Source organism: Suncus etruscus, chromosome 5, assembly GCF_024139225.1.
Source record: "Suncus etruscus isolate mSunEtr1 chromosome 5, mSunEtr1.pri.cur, whole genome shotgun sequence".
Taxonomy (NCBI): Eukaryota; Metazoa; Chordata; class Mammalia; order Eulipotyphla; family Soricidae; genus Suncus; species Suncus etruscus.
In genome coordinates, this window is record NC_064852.1 from 98,741,999 (window position 1) to 98,761,984 (window position 19,986).

The following is a 19,986-nucleotide window of genomic DNA, read 5'->3' on the forward strand; positions in this document are numbered from 1 at the left end:
TAGGACCATCACTATGAATAAACATGACCCTTGAACATAGTGCATGAGTGACAAAATGGCCCCCTCAACTGAACATCTCATGTAATGTTTGACTCCTTAAATTTAACCACAGTTGTGCTTGAAAAATTGGTCAAACCAAAGTATTTAGTTTTTAGTTAGTGTTTCTTTGGAGGATGGAGTGGAGGTGTTATTCCCAGTGTTCAGGGGCTACTCCTGGCTGTACGCTGGGAGGACCCTTTGGCTAACAGAAATTGAACCAGGGATGATTACATGCAAGGCAATTGCTCTGTTTTATTTCTTTAGTAGTTTTAAACATGACATGCAAGGCTCTTTCAGGAATTTTAGATATGAGTTACTAAAATCATCACTTAATGTAACTGAAACAACTCTATCACCATCTTTCATTTGAAGATGTACTTTCTTAGGTACTGAACAATATGAGTACTTCAGCTAAGAAATTGGGTGGTAGTGGTGGTGTTTTTTTCTTAAACGGGAACAAAAAGATGCAGAAGCACTAACAAAATAATACTCAAAACAGCTTTACTTTTCTACAGCTTTAACGGAGACCAGCTGTCAAGTTTCTGAGTGTTAAAGTGTTTGAAAACTCTTGACTGAAAGTTATGACTAAAAAAAAAAAAAGGTGATACTTTATGTTGGGAAGTATTAGCTCTGGTTGTTTCTAAAATAGTTTTGCTGGAGATGGTGGAGGGATTTTTTATGTGCATTACTTCCTCTCGCTTTTCTCAGATTTTTCAAGGGATCTTCCTATAAACCTTATGATTACAGAGAAGATGGAGGCCCTGGTAACCCCTGTTCTTTGTTAAAGGAGAAAGGAGACATTTATGAGGGGCTACAATAACAGAACCTCTTTAATCCTCTGTTGTTTTTTTTTAAAGTCATAGCTTTATTTTAAATCACTTTATTTTTCAAATTTACATTTGTAGAATTCTGCAGAATTAACATGAGGAACATCAACTGAGAGACTCATTCATTCGCAGTGGATGAGTTTAAATCTAGTAAAGAGGATGCAGCAAAGTAGTGCAGGCATTAAAATGCTTATCTTGCATGCAGCAATCCCTGGTTCAATTCCCCAGCACCACATAAGGTCCTTGAGCCCTACCAGGAGTGATAACTGAGCACAGAGCCCTGAGCACTGTCAGGTTTGATTCCACAACAAAAATACCTACTAAAAAGAACACACTAAAAAATGATGTTTTGGGGGATGCTTGAAAAGTTCTGTATTCTCTGGGGTGGATTAGTGCAGAATGTTTTTTAATTGTGATGACACCACGATCTCAGCCAGCTGGCATCACCTCTGCCAAGCATGTACTGGGATATGATTAGAATTGCAGGGATCAACTCCTTAGTAACCTGGCTTATTGATGATCAGATAGCCCTGAACAAAGTGCATTAATAAAAAAGAGATTATTACCTTTCATCACAGGATTAGCATATCTTTATTTTTCTCATAAGTACTCTACCGCCTTTCAGTGTTAACTTGCTACCATTTGAGATTTCTTCAGCTAAGGGAAGTGATATTATCAGTCTGAAAAGGCTGTAGTCTCTACCTCCTTGCTTATAATTAGTGAACCTATGTCCTGACAAGTCCTCTTTTCACATCCTGAAAGGGTAGGATTATGATAAATCCAGGGAAGGAGAGGCTGGAGAGTGGAAGGGAATTACATTGGGGCTAGGAACTGCATTGTATTCTCTTTTGTCCCTTCTTTTTCTCAGGAATCGACATTGGTTGTAATGTTCAGAACTTTATCAGATTTCTTCCAAGTGGTAGGAAAAGTCAAGTCTGCCCACAGTTAATGAGGTCTTACTGCCTTGAATCACATCAGAATAGTTTGTGCTGACTTGTTCTCTCAGAAGCAACACACACAGTTCACAGTTTAGTTTGCCCTTTACATTTGAAAAATGTCATTCACTTGAAGAATGTCAAACATCCTTCTGATTTTGATTCCTTGGTGCATTATTGATGACCACTCCTGATTCAGCATGTCCATTTCTGGCTCCTTTTCTATGTTTTGATTGCTAGTGATTCCCCTTCATCATCTGTCTCATTACTGTACAGGTCATGAACTACTTTCTCTTGGCCTTCTGTAAGCAGTTCTCTCCCTAGGATTATCCCCAGATTTATTAACATGGAGAGCAAATTACCTGTACTTCCTAATGACCTGAAGTTGTTCCTTTCTTGTCAGTTACCTTCCCATAGTGTTTTATTTCCTTTATTTTTTAAAATCTTACAAATCAGTGTGGCATCTGTTTCACTTATATTTTTACTTAACTACTACCTGCTTCAAAACGAAAGTCTAAATCCATTTATTGTGCTCATGTCAAAAGATAACAAATTAGTGTCTTCTCTTGGTCTATTAGGGAAAGAATATAATTCTGAAATTCAGAGTTTTGTGATATTTTATGCACATGCAAGGAACTTCTTGTGATAGCTGACCCCTTTATAAATAGTCAACATTTTTGAAAGTTGGATAATCCTGTCACTGAGAATTTGCAAAGACCATAGCAAAAATTAGAATAGTTGTTTCTCTGATGGTTTTCAATTACTCTTTTTTTTTTTTTTTTGGTGGGGGCCACACCCATTGACGCTCAGGGATTACTCCTGGCTATGTGCTCAGAAATCACTCTTGTTTAGGAGGACCATATAGGATACCGGGGAACGAACCGCAGTCCATCCTAGGCTAGCGCTTGCAAGGCAGATGCCTTACCTCTAGGCCCACCACTTCGGCCCCAGGCTTTCAATTACTCTTTAAATAGTAAATTAGTTCCCATTCAGCACATCCCCATGGTAGCTTGTCCTCTTTCTCCTGTTTTTCTTTCAAATAGTTTATTATAAGAGCAACAAAAAATTTTGATAAATTTCTCATCTATTGTTGGCATTAAGGGTAGTTTTCCTCAAGCCTACATTTACGATAATCTTTGTTCCTACCCTTCTCTACCCTGCTCACCAACATCACACCAAATAGAACTAGAGTTTCTAGTAAGTTAATATATTGTTCTAGCTCAAAGCTCTGGCCACATGGCTGGTAACTTCCGATCTAGAGAGATATAGGACAAAGACTCAAAGAAGATATGACCTAAGTATTTGATCTAAATATTTGACATATTCAGTATTTATTTCTTCATAAGACACTGCTTTATCTATTAGGTATGATACTATTGTAGTGAATTTTAGGCTACTCAGAGTTTCAGATACAAACATTTTTCGAAGCTAGTGAATTTTTAGGGTGTTTGTTTTCTAAAAAATACTTTGCCATGAATAGTAGTAGGCACTTTCAAGCAGGCAAGTTAATTTTCGATATTAGTAGTAATACGTGTATAAATGGGATGTCTCATTGACATGATGAGAGAAACATACTCATCTTCCCCAAATTAATGTTATACATCTGCCAAGAGTTCAGGAAGACTGTTGGTTTTATGGAGATTCACTCCTGGATCAGAAAGTTGTGACCAGAAACTGGTAATGAAGGAAGATTTTAACTTCTTCAGTCTCTAGTGTAGAATAAGAAACTATATTAATAGTGGATAAAGACTTTTTTATTGCCATATGAACTTTTTATAATGCTACTCTTTTGTATTGATATACATAACAAACTGATGCATGTTTGGAAAAAAAGAAATTGTAGCTCTTAGTATAAGCGATTGTGTCTCAAAATAGCAAGGCTGGGGTCACTAAAGCCTACTATTAGTAGTGCTATAGTACTGTTAGTAGTAACCCCTACTAACAGTTGGCACTTTAGAATCTTTTCCTCTGTAGCTGTATTCACAACTTGTAGTAAATCAGTGCAAATTTACAGTCATTTCAGAAGTTCTTCCATTGATGATTATTCCCCTTAGCGATGTTCTACTTCTTGGGCACATCTGGAAGGATTTGGGGACTATGCCTTGCTCAGAGCTACTGTTGAAGAGGGTTGCTCTTTGCAGTGCTCAGGGACACATGATTCGATAGGGATGGAACCAGGGCCTTCTGCACGCACTTATTGAGCTATCACCTCCAGCCCCTGGAGGTTCTTTGTTTAATTAAGGCAACCAATGTAATGAGATACAGTGAGTTACCAATTAATGGATCCCCTTGGAATAAAGGATCCTTTGCCTATGGTCATTTGAGCAAAAATCCATAGCCCTTGTCCACAGATTTGTGAGATATGTATGGCAGAGGTATTTGCATGAGAATACTAAAGTTAGTAATTTAATGTCTGTTTTAATTTTTCTTAGTCCAGGCAATGTGCTTTATATTATCTTAAAGTTTTATATGAGATCATTTTGCATGGGCAATAAATATGAAGACCAGCTGTACATGTATAAAGCTTTTCATTTTCAAACACATAAAAAATTGACAGGTTTAATATGTTGAGTTCTGCTCAGCACATCACGTGACAGAGTATTTTTATGGTCAGGAAGCCAGGTCCAAAGTTTGGATTTCTCTCTCCAGACCTGCATTCACAAAGGCAGTGCTTCTGTCATTTGTGCAGCTAGCAGAATTAACTGCCTTTTATTTAAAGCCCTTCCCCATAAGACAGAGTCCACGATCTTTGGTGGACAAGGCATACTCACTGGCCTCTGCTTTTGTTCCCCCTGTATTTCCCATAATCCTTAACTCTAGTGAGCTGAACTTGTTGCAGTACTCAGACTGGTTCTGCTAAAGTGTTTCACACATTTGGGGGAGGGGTGGAAAGATTCACTTTCTAGTCTTGCTGGTTAAATACCATCTCTTCCCTGAACCCTACCAGTAGGCTCCAGATCACTTACTTGCCTTAGGCTGTTCCAGCCTCTTCTTTCTACCCTTTCCACAGTACCCTGTGCTGTGGTATAATTATCTGTTTATTAATCTGTCCATACTCCTCTCAAGGCAAGATTTGAATTCCTTGCACCTATTTAGCATCTCACAGGACATTTGATACTAATTTTTCTAAAATTTAATAAGCAGGGATGATGATATTAATATTGAATTTATATTGGAACCCACCCTGCTTTTTTAAAGTGCCATGGATCTTAATGGGCAACAGTTTGACTCTCCTTGTACAACTTCTCAACACTCCAAACCCACCTCTTTTATTCAACCTTTGGTCCATAATTCATGGGGGCTTAATTTCCTCTAATTATTCATGAGTAGCTTTGCCTTAAATACATCAAATGGGTCTTTGAATAAGGACTAGCTACTGCCTTAAGATTGGTAGAAATGAGTAATTGGGTAATCAGGGTTTAGAAAACTTTTTTCTCCAGTTGAGCGGGGAACAGGTACATAAAGGTCAAACACATGATTATGTTTGACCTTAATTTTAATTTAGGAAGAGAATACCTACTGATATTGTTAGGTTGAAAGGTATAATTTTATGAAGGTGAAGATCATATTGAGGGTCATCCCTGTGTCTGGGAGACTAGTGCAAAGACAGGGATGAGGACATCCCAAGAATGCTTGAGCTCTCTGTGGATTTAGCTGATTGTAGGTGCACAAAGAGGCTCTGTCCCTTCCTTTCACAATAACATAGAATAATCCCATCTTCACTACTAATTTTTAATTGCTCCCCCCATTTTTTACTCTGGAATTATCCTTCTACCCATAATGAGAGATCATGCCTCATTAATTGCAGATGCCTACAGGAACTGTTAACATTGGCAAAATATACCATAGCTTGTTTCTACTCCCTCCACAATTCTGAGAGCCAGACTGTGTGCTGAGCTGGATACCGAGTGTTAAATTGTGAGTTCAGCAAAACTGGTCTCTGTCTTCAGGCTACCCCAGTGGTGTTTTTTTGTTTTCTGTTTGTTTGTTCAATTTGTGTTTTTGTTTGTTTGTTTTTTGCAGGGGTTGGTTTTGGGGCCATACTCAGAAGCACTTTTCAGTTACTCTTGGCTCTGAGCTCAGAAATCACCCTGGCAGGCTCAGGGGACCATATGGGTTGCCTGGGATCAAATCCTAGTAGGTCCTGGGTCAGCTGTATGCAAGGCAAACACCCTACCACTTTCCTATAGCTCCAGCCCCTAGGCTACCCTAGTGTTGACCTGAAGGGCTTTCTAAGAACCTGATAAGGAGGGTGGAGAGGACTCTTCAGTGGTTCAAGGTGGATGAGATAGTGATCATTAATAATCATTAATAACTTCACCTTCATCAATTCTCCTTATTTTCTTCTTTGAAATGAAATAGCAGTTTCTGGTGGTTACTTCTGAATTCTGGCAAGTAGTCACTTTCTAGTGAGTTCAGATTCAGTATTGAATGCTGACTGGGAAAAGGTGAGGAGTAATGTCTGCTTTTCCAAGGTCCAAGCCAGTCCTTTATAAGTTAGATGAGCATATATATACATATTATATAGAATGATATGAAAATTAGGAACACTTTAAGGTATAAGATGAAAAGGCCTCTCTTGAAAAATTTTAAACACAGCTGAATCTCTTAAGTCCTTTTCTCCACCACCACCCCCAATAAAACCAGCCTTTGTAAGAAACTGCCACTTCACAAAGTAGTTTCAAATGCTTTTTTAGACAGCGTGTTGCTCATGTCATTCTTGGAATGGTGATATAGCTATAGGCCCCCAGAGTGGTCAATAAATATTGACAAATGTATCATGTGGTTTACATGACTTTTTGGAAAAAAAATTAAGTCTTTTTTTATTTTTATTAAATGTACACCTTTTATTCTCTCCTCTGTGCTATCGCTTTGGCCCTGAAAGCTGACTTAGACTTAACTGTGTCTAAAGTGAGACTTTTGATGCAATTACCTATTTACTGAAAATAAGTTCAAAGCTGCCAGGATAAAAATCAAAGTCTATCAAGCCTATCCCGAATTATTTTCATGCAAAGATTAGTAAATGTGATATCAGTCTTAAAGTACAGGACAAATGTTAGGTTGAATATGGCATGAGGACAAGAAACTCTTTTATAACGTATTTATTTTTCAGCTTCAACATGCTTTTTTTATTTCATCTCTTATTTTACCACTGATGGTGAAATAGTTGCAAAATTCTATTGAAATATTTTAGTTTATTACTAAGATACTTTATTACATATAGCCAGTTTCTTTATCTTTGATCCAAAATAGCAGCCAAGAATAAGTGGAAGAAGACCGGGTCAGAGATTATTATTTAGAGAACAATCTATAGGTATGGTACAGTCACAGTCATCCATGACTAGCTTGTATTTATAGTGACAGTGACAGCAAAGTGTATTATCAAGTTCTACTGGCTTTTGTTGCTTTGTTTTTGGATCACACCCAGCAGTGTTAAGGGCTTACTCCCGATTCTGTGCTCAGGGCTCACTCATAATGAAGTAGGTTTTATAGAGAGTGCTGGGAATCGAACCGAAGTTAGTCATATGGAAGGCAGGCACCCTATCTGCTATGCTATTGCTCTGATCCCAAACTTGTTTTTCGTTTGTTTTCATTTGTGTTCTTGGTAGTAACATATAATGAGGAGTCAACAGATCAACAGTTGATTTACATCCTGCTGCTACTCCTTGTGAACTGGCAAACATTTTGACAACTAGCTCCTTTGAATTTAAGTTGTGTAAGGCACAGGCAAGGTGATTTTCCAAAGTCTCCTGTTAAACATTATAAATCAGATTAGACTTCAAGTCCTTTACATTTTGGACTAAAACTTAATCTAGAGTGAAGTCACAGTCAACCCATGATTTGATTTCCTATTATTAAAGATGGAGTGGGTTTGTCTGCATTGCTGAATACCTTCCACTAGCTAGAGAACCCTTCTTTAAATGCCTCAAAGTAAAACACAAGTAGTGGGAGGAGGGATTAAGTTCTCTGGAGCAGTGCCATAAGATGCAAACAAAGCCTGGATCTCAGTTCCTCCACGTGGGCTTTCATGTGAAACACTGCTGTTTGGAAAGTTGCCACCACATACTGGGCCCTGAGTCTTGCAGCTTTCTCTGAGCTTTGTGCTTCTGCCAGATGGCCATGCCGTAGTTGGCTGCACTGCCCCATAATTTAAGTAACATTCTTCATATCACTGTATTTACTGTCTCATTAATTTTTAACTTTTTCAGTTTTTTTCCAAGTCCAGAATCTACTCTGTTAAATCTCAAACTGTTGGATCAGAGCTATAGTAAGGCATTCACCTATTATGCAGCCTACCTGAATTTGAGCTCTAGCGCACACATTGTTTTCCAAGCACTGGCTGGAGTGATGATCTCTGTCCACCAAGATCACAATAAGCCCTGGACACTGCTGAATGTGGCTCCCTCATAGGAACAATAACTAAAACATACCAACAACTACTGAAAAATGTTGAACTGTTAATTTGTAATTTTGAAAAAACATGTCAAGGTAGGGTAATTTTGGTCAAAAAAAAAGTTGATCCTTTGACACACTTTATTTGCTTTTGACATTCTTCCTTTGATTATAAGTTTTTTAGAATAATATCATGTAATAGGATCATAAAGACAGTTTATTTCTGTATTTTTATTATCAGTCAGGTAATTCTAGTCAGTTATTTAAGGAAATAGATTATTATTATGCCAACTGTATGTTGTAGGGCAATTGGCTTTTTGTTTTAAATCGCAATATTTGCGGGACTGGCACAACTGGTAAGATGCTTGCTTTGCATGTGCCATTCCAGACTTGGTCCCTAATATCCTATATGGTCTCCCAACACTCCCAGTAGTAATTTCTAATTGCAAATACAGGAATAACCCCTGAGCACTACTGAATGTGACCAAAAAATGAAAAGTGAATAGGTATAGGTAAATAAAAAAAACCTGTAGTGCTTGCTACCTATGTACTAATTTCTAGAATATGTTCTGACTTATATCCAGAGGAGTACAGGGGGTAAGAATGCTTTCCCTAGCATTCTGATAATCATGGTTTAAATCTTTGTTGCTACATATTGTCTCCAAAGTGTTGATGAGTGATGTTAAACACATAACATATATTTTCTTTATAAAATATATTCATGTTTCAGAAAGTCTTAGTCTGAGACTCTTCTTAAGAACTAGATATCTAGCAGAATTAAATAAGGCCTTACTGAAATAGGTTGATAGAGGCTAGAAAGCTATTAGAAATTAGGTTGTTTCTCTAAAATCGTGTCTCTAGAAATTAGGTTTGGATAGATTACCTAGATCTTATTTTTCCTGACTTTCATGATCAGTTCCTTCTCTTTGTTTAATTGCACTTACACTCATGGCCTACAGCCATTGAGGAAAAACTAAACCCCGGAAGATTATGATGGAGGTTTCAGAATTGTACTGGAAACTAGATGATTTTCCAAAATGAGGACTAATGTGCTTCAACTCAGTTTGTCTGACTTATACAGGCATAACATACATTTGTTTGCATGTATCTTGGAGCTTTTATTTATTTACTGGATGAACTAAATATGTGATAGGCATTTGCTGAACATCCTTTATCATATAAAGAATTTCCAGTACTGATACTTTGATTTTTACAGACACCACTAAAGGTTCATTGGATAACTTGTGGTAGAGCCTCTGTCTACCAGGTGGTCAACACAAGAAGTTATGTCTGCTTCTACCTACCCAGGAGTGTCCAGTCTGTACTGCTATATGGAATTCCCAGAGACAGTATCCAGATTCAATCTTTGGTGCAACTACAGTCAAGTGTGTGCAAGCTAACGTGGGACATGACTAAGTCCTAGTGAGCATAACATCCAGTCATTGCAAAAGAAAAGATGAGGGATACTCAAAGATAAATTATTTATGAGAATACACGTTAAAACCACAATGAAATACCACCAGTAGTGTTCAATAATGTCCAAAAAACTAGGGACTCAGGTCATAATGACAGCATAAAATAATATCATCACCTTTGAAAGCATGACTTTTTTTAAGTTATTTATAATAAAGTTGGGCAAACACACACCTAATGTATAATCCAACTATTCTGCTCTAGGTGTAAGCCCAAGTTAAAGAAAAATATGTATCTGTGCAAAACTTGCACATTAATGTTGATAACAGCTTTATTTATGACAGCAAAATCTGTGACGATAAATTGATCAAGTGGTGAATAATTTAAGTGAACTTATATATTTATCCAATGGAATATCACATAGAAAACAAAAGGAATAAATTATTGATGCACACTATAAAATAGATGAGCTTTGAAATAATTTTGAGATGCGAGAAAAGCCAAAGTGTGCATATATATTATAAGTGAGTAGTACCATATGACTGCACTTGCATAAAATTTTAATGTGTGCATTAATTGACAGTGACAAAAACCAGGTCAGTGGTTTCTTGGAGGCAATAGGAAGACATGCAGGGAGAAGGAAGGAAATTACAAAGGGCATGTTCATCATCTTACTTGTGAAGACAGTTTCACTGGAGTCTGCCATTTGTTGTATGTCAGCCATATCCAAAAATTTTATAAGAAACCAATGGCTTCTTTTCCAGGCTGCTTAAGTTAGTATAAGAAGTGATAATTAGTAATAGGAATGGGATTATTAATATCTTAGAGAATATGACCCCATTTGCAAATTTGGTAAAAATCTACCCCAAACTTTCCATAGAAATGTGCCCACAATATTTTGCCTGCCGTTTACAGTGTTTCTAGATAAAAGCTCTCTAGGTTAGAGTGTCTATAACATCTTTCATAGTTTTATAAAAACTAAAGTAGTTTTGGACTGCTGTGCCTTTCAAGCAATAATACTTGTTTTCCACAGGTTAAAAAAAAAATCTTCATCTTGAGTGAATGTTATCTATTTTTGGAAAGCATGCCTTTATAGGTTGGTCATTCTTTCTAGAGTATTTTATTTTACTTTCTTTGTTCTCATTCTAATGAAAGAATAAAACTGTAAATATAGTGAGTGGTACTTATCTCTACCAGTTAAATGAAGCTGCAATTTCATTGATTATACCATTTCATTGCTTTCAAAATGAGCAATAACAACATAATGATTATTGGACATATCCATTATCACACTGTTGTCCAGTTTATAAAGCTGTGCCGTAAGCATGATAAAGGAAATTCAAGATTTAAAAAAATGTCAATTTTATTAGATTCTTAAAGGGCAGATTCAATAAAAACCAGTTTAGCTATTCTCAATGATTTCTGATTCTCCCATCATGCCTTGCCAAGATAATACTAATGAATTGGAATTTACTCAAACTTTAAGGAGAATGGCATGTATATTTGTTCTTTTATTTTTCTAATCGCTATCTACTGTATGTAAATAATACTATACTCCAGTCTGTTTGATTTTTTGCTCTCAAAGGTGCTTGTTTCTAGTACCTGCATCATTCCTAAAATCTCTTCTAACTACTGCTTCTTTTCATCCACAATTCTACTTCTGAGTGAAATACAAAGATTTCTTTTAGTATACAAAGCTTCCATTTTCTTTAATATTTATTTATCGTTTGCATTGCCTTAAATTTTTCATAATGGGGCCCACCTCTTAAGATGTCCATTCTTGACTGGAGACTCATTTCCCTGGAAAAGAGTCTTAGAGCAGGAAATTGCATGCAGATTGTTGATGAGAAGTTTTTTTTATGACCAATGTATGTGAGGAGAGTAAAATGAAATAGTTTGGTAGGTGGAAGAATTAAATTGCAATTTCAGGGGCCGGAGAGATAGCATGGAGGTAAGGCATTTGCCTTTCATGCAGAAGGTCATCGGTTCAAATCCCGGTGTCCCATATGGTCCCTCGTGCCTGCCAGGAGCAATTCCTGAGCATGGAGCCAGGAGTAACCCCTGAGCACTGCCGAGTGTGACCCCCCAAAAAAAACACACAAAAAAAATGCAATTTCATCAAGGTAAAGGCCTCAACTGATCTCATGATCTGAGACCTGTATATGGCAGTGGGATCTTTCTGCTCTCAGGGTCACTCATTGGAGGCTGTACCCAGGAGAATCCCTCATTGAGAACTGGAGTATGGGCACCCCTAGACAATGTGAGGCCAACTTCCTCTCTCATGAATCGATCTTGCTTGCACACACAGGAGACACACCTGCTTGGTCCACATGACTACCCTGGCAATGCCTAGGCAAGACAGGAGGATAAAAATAATGCACAGAGAACTCCTAGACAGTACGTTCCAACTTTTACCTAGCTCGAGAGGACTTTTTGTCTATTTTTTTCACAAAAGAATTTCATAAGACAAATAGTGAAACAAAATACTTTAAGAACTAAGAGAGGAGAACACTCCATGAAGTAAAGGAGTCACCATCATAAACAGAAATGGAATGCACTTTGTAAAGTTGGTTTTTTACGGGGTCTTTCTAAATTGCACCACAGAGGTACTTTGTAGATGGTAGTCCCTTGCTTGTTAGGATCAAGGAAAAATAACTTTGAACTTTTGATGTTTGTGTTGTTTTGTTTTCTAGTTTTTATCAGTATCTTTTGTTCCTGTCAAACAAAACTTTTCTCCTGAGGAGGGATCTAAATTCCATTTGAGCCACCTTCATTCTTGGTTTTATCATGCTCTAGGTCCCAGAAAAACATCTAGCTAGATTCATGCCTTTGGACTAGAAATAAGCTAATAAGTGATTTTTCAAAGGTTTTGTTCTTTTCTGAAACTCATTGCCTAAGGGGGTACCCCACTTTAAAGGGGTTGGAGTGAGATATTGAATTCAGGTGAAACATAGTAGAGCCTGTGGCTTCTATTCTGAGCCAGAGAATTTTCAAATGATGGTAGTACAATCTAGTGGCATGTTAGATTCCTGTGACTGTTAAGTGGAGACCCGGCTATAGAAAGACATGAATGGATGCAGAAAAAGAGCAAGCTCTTTTGCAGATCTAGACACAAGATTATAGAGACTGAATTGGACAGGAGAGGAAGAAATGGTGAGAAATCATTTGTCTATGCAAATGTAGATCATTATAAGCAGACTTTCTGTAGAGTTTGTGACTAGAGAGTAAAAGACTGAATCTAGTGGGGAAATGAGGTCTGTAAGGATCATTTCAGCAAGCAATTGTAAGCATCATTATAGAGATTTAAAACAGAAATAGTCAACCATTTTACATCTGAAGACTTGCACTGTCCTTCATTTTGGTCTTGAGCCCTATAGTTATAAACAGGGTTATAGTTATAAGGGAAAAAAAGTTATACGCAAGATCCATCATTTTCAACCTTTCTACACATGTTGATTGGTGGCCAAAGACCACTGGATCTTTGAGAGAGGAAGTGTCAAAAGATAGTTGGAGAGATTGACTAAGGCCTGAGGACAGATTCTCAAGGACCATTGGAAAATATTGTACTCATTTGGAAGTTAAATAGTATTACCTAAGGAGACAATATGTTTCCATTTATTACCCAGATTCTTTCTCTAGTAACTGGTAAATGAGGGAAAGAGGTTTTATGCTTTTAAGGAATTTGGATAAAGGCAGGGAAGTCAGTTGAGATACACAACTCTCCAGAGTAAGCTAATATTTACTATGCACCTACTAAACATCAAAAATTATTCTTAGCACTTTTATGTCTATTAACTCAGTCTTCAAAATAGTCCTATCAGAAAAGTACTATTAATATCAACATTAATAGTTCCACTTTATACAAACATGTCTTTAAGCACAAATAGTCTGAGTAAATCTGTCCACATTCATGAGACTATATACCCTGAGAAGAAGGAAGAAAATGAAGTTTATTCTTGCTGGAGAAATAAGGCTCATAGATAGCTGGCAACTCTCCCCTCTTAAAGAATGATCCTGAGATTTAGGGAGCTTAATAGAATCACCATTATTTGGTGTGCAAAAGCTTTGAGCCATGTTGTCCCTTTCTCTTTCCATCTGAAAATTTTAAAGGACTCTCTGGGGTTAGAAAAAGGACTGGCCTGAGGTTGTTAAGTTGGGAAGGTGTGGCAGTTGCTCCTTGTGAGGCATCTAGGGTTCCTCCAAAGTCTGTGGGAGATACAAATAAGTGCATGTCCTGTGAGGTGCAAAGGAGGGAGCTATTGCATAGTTACATTAGCATTGACTTAGGTTCTTGAAACCCCGAGAAATTATTCTGTCTGCATAGACCAAGATAGCTGCCTGCTTGCTGGTAGAGGTACAGTGTGTCAGGGTTCAGACCTTGGGGAATTGGGAGGATGGCAAGTGGGGCAGTGGGACACAACATAGGAAGAAATGGCAATCGAGTTTATGCTTTCGTCTGATCTTAGAATTTCTTGCTGTATCAGATTGTGTTCAAGACTGCACTTTTTTTATTCTCAACTACTTTTGTTTGGCAATAACTTAAATGAAATTAATGAATTCACTGCCACCAAAACATTCATGCTATGTGAGATTGTTGTGAAATATCCTGGTATCTGGGGAAAATGTGTTATCTTTCAACTAATCGCTCAATACAAACACAGACTGTCATCATTATGAAACTGTTAGTTTTCTAACTGTCAAGATGTAGAGAATTTCAGTAATGCACAGAGTTTATAAAGAAGTGTCTGGAGAACTGATTTAGTTGGACAAAACTGTTTACTGCTGCCTTGTCTGAGCTAGATCTCTCCCCTCACCCCACCTCCGCATAGCTTCCTTGCCTTTTCTAGTCAGTTTCTGAAGGGGATTGTGCATCTGCGACATTTGCATATAGCTGTTAATGATAGTATCCTACTTTCATAAAGCCCAGTACTTAAATCTTGGACTAAGTATATGCAAAAAAAAAAAGTGGGGGGGAATAGAAGCATATATTCCTGACAGATGGATGGTACTCAAGCCCCTGAGTATGAGTTATGTAACTAGTCTGGGCAGAGATAGCAAAGATAGAGACAGCACTTGTAAATAAAAGAATGACTGGGGAGAAACCAGGATGATAAGTTTTGTTTAGAAAAGTTGGAAGATACTAAAAATGAATTGATAGCCATTTGAGAATATAGGATTCAAAGTCAAGACTGAGTACCTTTAAACCTTACGTTCAGGGGAAAGAAATGGCCCAGAATCTGGTTCAAGTGGCCCAGCATGCAGAAGACATCAAGTTCATTCCCCCAGCAATTCATTACACCCCAATACTACTAGGTGTAACCCTGATTACCTCTAGCACTGCTAGCGTAGCCCATAAGCATTGCCAAGTATTAGCCCTATTCACTAAAATAATGAGATTCAGTGTTATCAGCATATACTTAAGTTGCTCTAAAACAGAAATCTCCAAACTTACTTGGTTATTGTTCATTTGTCAGAATAGCAAACACACACAAAACAGCAAGCAGCTCCTGGAAATTTACCTTAAGTAAATAAATAGAAAGCAGCCCCTAGTTGCATCGGATGCTGCTATCAACCCCGGTATACCACCCTAGTCTTTCAGAAATCCTCAGGGGCAGTATTTCCCACTTTAAAAAACATTGCTCTAAAATAACCAACCCTACACGGTCCTTCCTTCTCACTCACGTTCCAGGTAAGGAGCATTTTTATTTTTGAAATCCAGGTGCACAGTCAGGAGAAGGGAGAAAACAGTGACACCCATCTTTTTAATGAGCAGTGCAACTGAAAGAGAAATTAGCATCACCCTGAATTTTATGTGATGTCAGTTAAATGAAGGTATTTTATAGCACTTTACAGCAAATTAGAATCAACTAAATTGAAAATAAGCCTAGCAGCTGGGATAAGTAATCAGGTAAGTGGCCAGTTTTGCTATTTTTGCTTTGAGCTGAAGACCAAATTTGAATTTCTAATATCCTGGAGGTGTAGGATTCACAATTAGGGAGTGTAGATTCTGGATGATTGTTTGCAATGCGCACAACCTGGTCTTGCCCTCCAGTCTACAACTTACTTAGTCATGTACTTGGGAATTCGCCCGAGCACATAGGTGGATGCAGAAAGAGCACTGAGAATTGATGTAGGACAGAACTCTGCTTTTAGCAAAACATTAGAAAGCTGACTGGAAATAGATGACCCAGAACAGGCAGTAAATCATATTCATTAACCAAAAAAACTTTAATGGAAGGACTGAAATTCAAATGAAGGCTTTACAGCCATTCGTGAAATCTGCCCAATTTAGAGGAACTGTTAGAACTCTTTTTTCTTGTCTGAAGAAAATGGAAGAGGGCATTAAGGAAAGTGAAAGAAAGACTGTTGACATTGGTGATGGGAAATGCACACTGGAAAGTTATTTATATTGTATGACTATAACTCAATCATGAACAACTTTGTGGGGAAAAACTATAGTATGAACAACCTTGTAACCGTGGCATTTAAATAAAAAAAAAGAAAAGAAAAGAAAATGGTGATAGTTCAGTGGCTGCAATTTGTTATAGAGTCAGGATGTTAAGACATTAAAAATAACTAAGAATTGGGTCCGGAGAGATAGCACATTAGTGTTTGCCTTGCAAGCAACCAACCCAGAACCTAAGGTGGTTGGTTCCAATCCCGGCATCCCATATGGTCCCCCGTGCCTGCCAGGAGCTATTTCTGAGCAAATAACCAGGAGTAACCCCTGAGTGCTGCTGGATGTGGCCCAAAAAACAAACAAAACAAAGCAAAACAAAACAACAACAACAAAAAAAACCAAACTAAGAATTATGTGATGGGCCTTGTACTCCATCCATGAGCCAGTGTTTCTTGCATAGATGATTTAGATTTAGATGATTGTAGGGAAACATAATCAGGAAATTTCTGAGGAAGTAAAAATATATATATTGGCAAGGACGATAACTTAGGGTTAATGTCTTAGTATCTATCTGATGTGTTAGTTTGCTTGTCTGCAGAAAAGAATTTTAAACACACACATACACACCCATACCTACGCACCCACAGATGAAGTATGGAAGGGATGATACCAAAAGTGAAAATTAAAGAATTTGAAACACAGAGAGAAAGAGAGAGAGACAGACAGACAGACAGACAGACAGACAGACAGACAGACAGACAGACAGACAGACAGACAAGGCAGGCCTTGCAAGCAGCTAACTCCTGTTCAGCCCCCAGAACCGTATAAGTTTTACTGATAAAAGTGATCTGAGTGTGCCCTGAGCACAGCTGGGAGTGGCATAATTTTTAATGAGAGAAAAAAATATTACACAATAGATTGCTTTCTGGTCCCTAGACTTTCTACTTGAAAAACACTTTCCTCAAAATGTTTTTTATTTTATCTTAGTTTGTTTTTAATCTAAGCAAATGATTTTTTCATAAAATATGGAATTTCTTCCCTTTAGCTTTTTAAATAATAATCTTTCCTTTTTTTTTTTAATTTTTTACTTCCTATTCTTGTACTCAGGCTCTGTACTCAGGGATCATTCCTAATGCAACTTGGGGGACCATAAAGGGCATTGGGAATCATGCTCAGGTCAGCCACATTGCAAGACAGGCACCCAACTTACTGTGCTCTCTCTCTAGCCCCAATCTCTCCTTTCTTAACCAACAGTCTGTAATGGACCTCAGCTTTTTTATACCTTATTTGGTTGGGGGGGGGAGGCAAGGAATGTCCATCATCATTATATTTTAGTACTTCTTTATGAAAGAATTTTTCAAAATACCCTTATCCAGAGTAATTGTACAATGGGTTGAACCTTTGCTTTACAAGTGATTGAACTAGGCTTAATCTCTGGCATCCCATGTGATCCCCTGAGAACTGCCAGGAGTAATTTTTTTTTTATTTTGTTTTTGTTTTTGGGTCACACCCGGCAGTGCTCAGGGTTTACTCCTGGCTCTACACTCAGAAATCGCTCCTGGCAGGCTCAGGGGACCATATGGGATGCCAGAATTCAAACCACTGTTCTTCTGCATGCAAGGCAAATGCACTACCTCCATGCTATCTCTCCAGCCCCGCAGGAGTAAATCTTGAGTACAGAGCCAGAAATAACCCTTGAGAACCATAGGGTGTATGTTTCCCTACACACCCACTCTCCCATTTAAAAAAAAAAAAAAGGGTAGCTTAACCCATGGGAGTAAGCAGAAAAGCAGACTTTTCTGCTAGAACATACAGTATGATCTGACAGATCTGAAATGAATTCCTAATACAGAAAAGACATCTGCACAATTGAGCCTCAAACTGACAGCCAGCCTGTCCAGCTACTTGAGTGCAATCAAGGTCATATTTCATGGACTTGAAAGACCACTATACTCTGAAAGCACTTAAACATATGACCTCATCATAAAGGTTAGCCATTGAATTTGGTGTCTTTGATAAAAATGGGTGTGGAGAATTGAATGAGTTTATAAGATAACTATTCAATGTGCTGACTAATTATTTACAGATGCAGTTCCTTGTAACACACATCCTCTTTGCTTGGTGGTGTTCTCTGCTGGCTATAATTCCTGTCGTAATGGCGTGTTTAGAAAAACTAAGTAGTGAAATTACTGGGGACTGGTATCTCTTCTGATTTCCAATAGGAAATACTATCTTGGCCCATAAGATGAAGTCCAAAGGGCTGCAAAACATGCTTTGCAAATAGGAGGCCTAGCTTGGGTCCCACCATCACATGGTCCTCCTCAAACACTATTTTGGGGATCCCAGCTACCAAACAGCAATAAACACTAGAAAGTAATTTGTCACTTTATTTTATAAACTTTTGTGTCAGTGTAAAATAATTGACATGTGCTGAAGACATAAGGTATTGCAGAAAATGTGTGAATGATATTCGGTCATTACATATGGACTTAGTGTCTGTAAGTCCCGTTCATTGCATCATTAACCAAGTCTGTTGAACCGCTGATGAGGGTATTCAGTGTTTTTGGGAATAATTTTGAACACTTTTTCTCCATGTTTGTATTTTACAGTGGCTGCTAATTTACAGAAGATTGTAGATGATCCCAGAGCTTTAAAAACATTGACATTTAAGTTGGTAAGTGGAAAGTTATGGGAAAAATAGTAAATGTTTTACCATGCTGTACCAGCAAGGACTCCTTAATATAGTTTAGTAATCTGCTCTGGATTTCCTTGCAGGTTTCTTTTAGGTTCCATTTTATGCATTTATCAGTTGCCTCTTCAACAGGTTGGAACATTTTCTTATCACAAATGGAAATTTACTCTCCCCTGAGTGTAGTTTATTCCTTATCATTAGCTCTTTTCCTAAAAGAGCCATTTGCTTCCAACTTCCAAAAAGACAAAATTAAACCCTCCTAATAAACCTTTCCTGAAGTAAAGGTCAAGTGAGTAACTTTTTTTTTAACATAATTACTTTATTTAAGCACCGTGGTTACAAAATTGTTCATGATTGAGTTTCAGTCATACAGTGTATACTAACTACCCTTTACCAGAACACATTTTCCACCATCAGTGTTCCCAGTTTCCCTCCAATCCTCCTTCTTGCCTGCCTCTGGGACAGGACTTTTACTTTTACTTTTATTTACTCTCTCTTTTTGACACTGTGATTTGCACTATTACTAATGAAGAGGTATCATGTAGATCACTTTATTTCCCTTTCAGCACCCATTTCTTGTTCAGAGTGATCAGTTCCAACTACCATTGTCACAGTAGACAGTTCACCACCGTAACTGTATTCACCACTCTTTGTGGCAAGCTTCCTACCATGGACTGGTCCTCTTGATCCTCATCTCTATTGTCTCTGGGTATTGCCATACTATCTTTTATTTTCCTTATATAACACAAATGTGTGTGATTATTCTGTGTTTCTGTCTATTCCTCTGATTCAGTTCACTCAGCATAATAATCCATCCAGGTATAGGCAAATTTCATGACTTGATTTTTTCCTAACAGCTGCATAGTATTTCATTGTGTAGATGTACCACTGTTTCTTTAGCCACTCATCTGTTCTCAGGCACTTGCATTGTTTCCAGATTCTGGCTATTATAAATAGTGCTGCAATGAACATAGGAGTGCAAAAGGCTTTTCTTCGTTGTGACTCTGGTTTCCTAGGGTATGTCCCTGAGTGATATTGTTGGATAATACAGTGTCTTAACTTTTGAAAAATGAGCCCGGTTGATGTAGAAAGGATAAAAGTAATTGTATTAGGGAACAAAGAAGTGATATTGTAATTCCACGTCTCAAGTCAGAGTAACGTTTCCAGAGAGGGGAACTACTCAACAGACTTTCTGCAGGATATTTTAAATATAAGAACTAGGATAGTCACAGAGAAATACAATAGTGAACATACTGGAGACATTTATAGAGAAAGAGGTGAAGATAG

The 19,986-nt window shown here is 37.7% G+C and overlaps 1 protein-coding gene across 1 annotated transcript in view; it reads left to right on the top strand.

Moving 5' to 3' along the window:
- STK39 (serine/threonine kinase 39) overlaps positions 1 to 19,986 on the top strand; it is a 308,961-nt gene that overhangs the window by 278,035 nt on the left and 10,940 nt on the right. The window contains exon 17 of the mRNA XM_049773425.1: positions 18,617 to 18,681. Within this exon, the coding sequence (XP_049629382.1) occupies positions 18,617 to 18,681 (65 nt within the window). The remainder of the gene's footprint in view (positions 1 to 18,616; positions 18,682 to 19,986) is intronic.